This window comes from Macadamia integrifolia, chromosome 12 (genome assembly GCF_013358625.1).
Source record: "Macadamia integrifolia cultivar HAES 741 chromosome 12, SCU_Mint_v3, whole genome shotgun sequence".
NCBI classification, from domain to species: domain Eukaryota; kingdom Viridiplantae; phylum Streptophyta; class Magnoliopsida; order Proteales; family Proteaceae; genus Macadamia; species Macadamia integrifolia.
The window spans coordinates 122,020-128,583 of NC_056568.1; the positions used below are offsets into that span (position 1 = coordinate 122,020).

The following is a 6,564-nucleotide window of genomic DNA, read 5'->3' on the forward strand; positions in this document are numbered from 1 at the left end:
AATTTACGTACGTAAATGTACGTGAACGACCATGATCTGTGGATATATTATCTATTAAATGAGGAGAGAGAAAATATATGCTATATCCACGGATCAGAGTCATTCACGTACATTACTGCTACAGAGCATTAAATATAGTGCCATAATTCCATCCCCTACCCCTGCCTCTGTGATACCCCTCCAACCCTTCCTCCACCATAAGTAGCCCCCTCCATCCTTCTTTCGTCTCACCTCATTCGTCTCTAACCTTCTTACTCTGTCAGGCACGGTATCTCTTTCTTTTTCTCTGGCTGCTTCCTCCAAGAGCCGCAGCGAGAGAAAAATGGCTTTAGTAAATGTGATTTCTGTGGTTTCTCTTCTCTGGTTGTGGACGATTGTTGAAGCTCGCATCCCTGGCTTTTACTCCGGCGGGGCATGGCAGAATGCCCATGCTACTTTCTACGGCGGCAGCGACGCCTCTGGAACTATGGGTATGTAAGCTACACTACCATTTGTACTATACCTCACTCTTCCTTCACCCTTCACCATTTTTCATCCCCTGTTCTCATCTTTCTCCTCTCACCGCTAGTTTCTTTTTAGTCTTTCATTTTTTTCTGGGACCTCTTCACCTTGAGATGCTCTCTGTTTTCCGGTATCTTTCCGCATTTCTGGTCTGCAGACGATATTTTTCCCTGGATTTCCCATCGTTTCTTTCTCGTGCTATTTCTGGCATTTATCTCTTTTATTTCTGCTTAAGTCAAGCCCCAAGGGACTAGTTCAGTGAAACTTTGAAAGTATTCTGGCTTCGGTAGGACTAGATTTCGCTCTGCGTTTCACTGATACGCTCCTGTACCCTCTAGATCACCTACATTTCCTCCCAAAGACCACTGAGCGAAGAAGGCTTAAGCCCATTCTTGAATCCCTGCCTTGTGCTTCAATTTCACGTTTCCCTGCCAAGATGAACTCCTCTTTCTTGCAAAACCGTCTGTTTTACTCCATCACAGGGCACACTAGGGACTAACCCGAGCGAGTTTCCCTGCAACAAAATTGAGCTCATCATGATCATTTACTCTGTTTCTGTGTGCGCAGGAGGAGCGTGTGGGTATGGTAACCTCTACAGCCAAGGCTACGGTGTGAACACAGCGGCATTGAGCACAGCCCTCTTCAACAATGGACTTAGCTGCGGCGCGTGCTTCGAGCTCAAGTGCGCCGACGACCCCAAGTGGTGCCACTCTGGAAGTCCCTCCATCTTAATTACTGCAACCAACTTCTGCCCACCTAACTTTGCCCAACCAAGCGACAATGGTGGATGGTGCAACCCTCCTCGCCCACACTTCGACCTCGCCATGCCAATGTTTCTCAAGATCGCCGAGTACCGTGCCGGAATTGTCCCGGTCGCTTTCCGCCGGTGAGATTTCTGACTTGCTTCGCTTTGTTTTGACGCTTGTGGGTCAGATTCCGGCCTTTTGGGCTTTTTTTTTCTGGCCCAGTGGATTGGATTCATTCAAGTTGACTAAAATGCCCTTTTTCTTATCCTCTAATGACTACGGTGTTCTTTAAGGGTTTGTTGGAACTTGGAACCAAATTCCCGTTTTTATGCGTCTGCTTTCGGTGGCTTTGTACTATTCTCTTGGGGGCCCTCGATAAGTTTAGCCTTTCTCCAAGTGAGTTGCCTGAAGTACCCCACTCTTTACAAGTTAGGTCAAATGTAATCTCCGCTTTTTTCGCCTTGGAAGAGTAAAAAGCTGAGGTTACAGGTGTCATCCGACTCCTAAGGCAGAATCAGGTCATATTAGGAAGGGCGTTTCAGTCATTTCGTAGGTGATGATTTTACTGACCATAGTTTAATTAGAAAACCCTGGTCAGACTTTATACCCCATGGGAATGTTTGGTAAATTCATTACTCCCACTCCCCATTGTTATATTCCGATGGTTGAAAATCTTTTATAAAACAAACTTCCAAAGCAAGTGGGCCCATTGATCCATTTAAAGAGATCTTGTTTGGTTAGGTAAAATCAGGTATAGTGACCAAAATACCCTTAAGGGGGATAATCATAGAGACTGATGAAGTGCTTTGCACATGTATGATGTATTATGCAGGGTGCCATGCAGGAAGAGAGGAGGGATAAGATTCACGATCAATGGGTTCAGATACTTCAATTTGGTATTGGTAACTAACGTGGCAGGAGCTGGGGACATAGTGAAGGTGAGCGTGAAAGGGTCGAGGACAGGTTGGATGACAATGAGCAGAAACTGGGGCCAGAACTGGCAATCCAACGCCGTCCTTGTGGGTCAGTCTCTCTCCTTCAGGGTGGTAGGAAGCGATCGCCGGAGCTCCACCTCCTGGAACATCGTCCCTGCCAATTGGCAGTTTGGTCAAACCTTCATGGGCAAGAATTTCAGAGTCTGATCTTCATCTCATCTCATGTTTCCAATCCCATTCAAGCCCTTCTACTTATGGGGTTTCTTTTTCTTCCTCTATTGGGATTTTTGATAGGAAAGTGGAAAACAAGAGAGAGAGAGAGAGAGAAAAGCGGGGTTGGGAATTAATGTTTTGTGTGTGTTATGTGTGTCTTTATTTATAGTAGTTTTGGATGGGAAATGTTGTTTTGTTAAATGGTGAGGTTAGAATGGGGAAAAGATTTGTGTAACGAAATTGTAGCACAGCTGAAGTGGTTGCAAGGAAAGATGTGTAACCCGCAGCTTATATCATATATGTATTAATCTTCTTTTATAAACAAGTATAATATATTAATGGGTATATAATTTTTAATTTATATGATAAATGTTTTTTGCCCTTACATTGTTTTATTTTCACTTAAAAAAAAAAACAAAAACAAAAATAAGTACATGGATGGATAAATTACTTCTGATATGTTGATTGATAATGGTTATTTTTGGGTTGGGATCTATTCATTGGTTATCTTCATCTTGATCCTACTATTCGTATTATGGCACTACTATCTTACCAGCTAGAGTAGAAACAGGGTTAGGTTGAGCGGGATTTTAAAACCCTAGTCCAACCTCAAGTTCTGACCCTAACTCAGGTCTTAAAAATTAAGCACTGGCCTTATGTCAAGGCTGGGTCGGGCTGTCCCTGATTGGTCCTAATCATAGGAAATCAAAAGCCCAACATGAATCCAACTTAAACCCTCCAATTTGGAACAGCAAATCCTAGCCACAGATCCTAGGGTTGCATCACTATATGGAAGAGCATTAGGGTCCAAAGAGAACAAGAGAGAACAAAGAAACCAAAGAGCACTAGATTTCCCCATATCAACGTACATATATCGGGCTTGAGTTAGGATTGGGCTCTGCTGGGCCAAGTACAGCCCAAGGCCTCAACCTTAGCCTAACCCAATCTTAACTCAGGGACATGGATTTTTTTACCCCAATCCACCGTTGGAGCCAAAAATCTTAACCCAGAATAGACTCAAGGCAGGTTCCATCCACCAAACAACTCCATATCGTGTCAGCCTAAAGAAAAGTGAGGCATGTGTCAAAACAAGCAAATCCTTCCATCACGACCAAATGTACGCTCCTATTTTGTAGTGGTAGAGGGGTAGATAGGCTAATAATACATCTACCCTTCTCATAAAAAAATAATAAATAAATAAATAAAAGAAAAAAAAAAACTTAAAAGGCGGCCCTTGCGTTTATATATAATAAAAGGCAAAAATAACCATTCCAACCCTCATGAAAAGTGAAAAAGCATATTGCCTTTTATGGAACTCTATCCCATAAAAATAAAGGGAAAAGGGTAGGTGCACCACCTGTACATCGCAAGCTAGTTGACCCGTTGCTTATCTTTCTCTCTTTTCCCCTTTGAAATGATCCCTATCCCTAATGTATGATGCCCCCATTGCCACACACAGGGGGTATGCCTAGTGCCAAAATGTGAACCTGATCAATGCAGTCAGACCCAACCAAGCTTATTAGATCAACATTGGATTGGGGTATCAAGAAACCAATTGAAAATTGGACAGCACCAAAATCGAATGAAATCAAATCGATCATGGAAAATCAGATTAAAACATACCACAAATCGATATAAAACCAAAATCGTATCCGGAAATCATTGACAAAAACATGGTTGTTCCCATAATATATAATGCTATGGTAAACCAAATGCAATTCAGATTGAACCCAATGTCAAACCAAGAACAAATCATGAGAGAAACTCAAACCAAGTCGAACGAAAGCAAAATCAAATCTTTTCTTACCGGCTTGGGTTTGGGTTTGGGTTTGGCTTTGGGTTTGGATATAAATTCACTCATTCTCACACTAAAATTTTTTAATAAAATCAAATTAAACCGATCCAACCGATTGACTCCGTACCCTACTTGATGAGCCGCATAAAATGGGAACTAAAAATTTCTCCTCTTTTAACTCGGCTTAAAAAAAAAAAAGCATTAGGTGATGGATGGATGCCCATCCCATCCCATCCCATCTTCGTCCTCTTTGTAAATTTTTTTTTCTTTTTACTTGTCTTATCATTTTCCGTTCCCAAGAAAACAGTATCTGAAATGTGGGTCTCCCGGTGCAAAATAATGTAATAATAATGCATAAAGTCGTGCTCACGGGTTACGAGTTGTTGCTTCTTACCAGAAGTAGAAGGCACTACCATGACCTGGCAGGGTCTGAGCCTGCGACGAGGGACAAAGGAATCAGAAAAACTTTAACTATCAACGACAGTGCCCACTCGCGCAGTCACGCGCCACTCACGAGGATCTGGCAATTTCTGTTACTGCAAGTACGCCATTGAAATCGGATAAAAATGATCTGTTTTGCTTCATCTCGGTTTTTCTTGTTTTGCTATCTGTACAAGACGACATGTGGCATTATTTTAAGCGAACGATCAAAATTATGTTAAAAACCAAACTTCAACAAAACCCGATTTTAAGCTTGAATGAATTGATCCACTCATTTGAACCAAATCGGACCAGATATATTAGGTTTGAATCAAAACCTAAAGAAACTCCCGTTGTTTTGCCTTCTCTCGCCCCTGTCATTGCCTCTCTCACACCGTTCTCTGCTCATGAAGAAGACTCTCTCAGCCCTCTCACTGTCTCTCTCTCTCTCACACCTCTCCCTGTTCACGAAGGAAACTCCTCTCACCCCTCTCACCGTCTCTCTGTCTCTCTCTCACTCTCACACCTCTCTTTGTTCACGAAGGAAAAGGAAAAACCCCAGTGGGTTTCTGCTCACGAAGGTTGCGGGGTGCTCTGCTCACGGAGGTCTTTCTGCTCCCAGCCAAGGTCACTCTCTCGCGAAGGCGAAGTAAACAGTGGCAAGGTTGAGTCGATCTCTCTCTCTCCCTGCTCATGAAGAGAGTCGTTGATACCCTCCATTTTTCCTAGGTTAGAGTACTCCTCCGCACCGAAGCTCTATTTGTATAGTGAAGATCTTTTCCACACCAATCGGCTACAGGTAAACCCCTTCATTTCCTTCACCACTTTTCTGTTATTTTTGTAGTCCCCAATAATAATATGCAAAGAATTTATTGGATGTCTGGTAGACATGTAACATGTACTACATCCAATTAATGGTTGTTTGGGTTAAATAATGTCAACAACCTAGTGATTGTTAACTGTAGTCAAATGGTCAAGTCAAAGGGCACATTATTTGGTGCATAGCTTGCCAAGTTTCAATGTAGTCACCAGTTTCTAAGTTTGCAAGAGACCAAAGTATCAATTATGTTGTGTTTTCGATGCATTAACTTGTCAAGTTTCAATTGTTTGGTGCATTAGTTTGCATAGCTTGCAAGAGATCAAAGTATCAAAGTACCAGTTTCAAGGGCACATTATTTGGTGCATTAGCTTGCAAGAGATCAAAGTATCAGTTTCAATTATTTGGTGCATTAGCTTGCCAAGTTTCTGCACTTGCCAAAATATTCTACACTGAAGTTTGTGCATCACTTACCCCTGTGGTCTATGGCTACTACTTAGTTTAGTAATTTGTGATTTAGTAACTACTAATCACCCTGCATAGCACACACAAATTGGAGGGAAAGATTGATTGGTCATTCTTATCATTAGAATATGAGTTTTGTTTAATTGAAATAAATCTCTAATGCATGATGAAAAGCTTGTGGGTTAGATAATTTAAAGCATTTTTATTGATTTTTTAGCCTCTAATGTGCTAACAATTTTTTCTGTCAATAAGGAGTCTTTAGCTCAAAATGGTAGAGCACCTGGGTTAATGCCCGGGTTATGGTGTTTTGAATCCACCAAGAGTTTGAACAAAATACCAAACATGTTTTAACTTATTATATATATATATTTTTTTTTTTGGTGTTGTTGTTTAGTTCTTGTTATTTTGGGTTGGAATTGTTTGTTTTCTAATGAATTGAGATTTTTTTGATGTATTTCGTTTTTTTGTTTTGATGAATGTAGATGGCCAACTGTTAATGCTTTTTTGTTTTTTTGATGAATGTAGGTTTGGTGTTATTTAGGACTAGAACTGCACAACCAGTTTCCAGGGATAATATGCTAGTTGTGCCTGCTTTTATTTATAATGACAAGGCCTATACACAGTTGTTATGTCAGATTGGGTTGTCTGTCATGCCTTGTTGCCGAGGCTTGT

At 41.3% G+C, this 6,564-nt stretch overlaps 1 protein-coding gene across 1 annotated transcript; it reads left to right on the top strand.

The window, feature by feature from the left end:
* The first annotated feature begins 219 nt into the window (after window positions 1–219).
* On the top strand, window positions 220–2,756 carry LOC122058143 (expansin-A4). Its single transcript, XM_042620656.1, has 3 exons — window positions 220–470; window positions 1,069–1,387; window positions 2,080–2,756. The coding sequence occupies exons 1-3, from the start codon at window positions 323–325 to the stop codon at window positions 2,387–2,389; spliced, it is 777 nt and encodes a 258-aa protein (XP_042476590.1). The 5' UTR covers window positions 220–322; the 3' UTR covers window positions 2,390–2,756.
* Window positions 2,757–6,564: the final 3,808 nt, after the last annotated feature.

What these genes read in the sequence shown, in the direction of transcription:
- LOC122058143 (XM_042620656.1), top strand. Translation starts at nt 323, where the DNA reads ATGGCTTTAGTAAATGTGATTTCTGTGGTTTCTCTTCTCTGGTTGTGG. An exon ending in CGACGCCTCTGGAACTATGG is followed by an intron (nt 471 to 1,068) that starts GTATGTAAGCTA and finishes CTGTGTGCGCAG; the next exon opens with GAGGAGCGTGTGGGTATGGT. An exon ending in GTCCCGGTCGCTTTCCGCCG is followed by an intron (nt 1,388 to 2,079) that starts GTGAGATTTCTG and finishes TGTATTATGCAG; the next exon opens with GGTGCCATGCAGGAAGAGAG.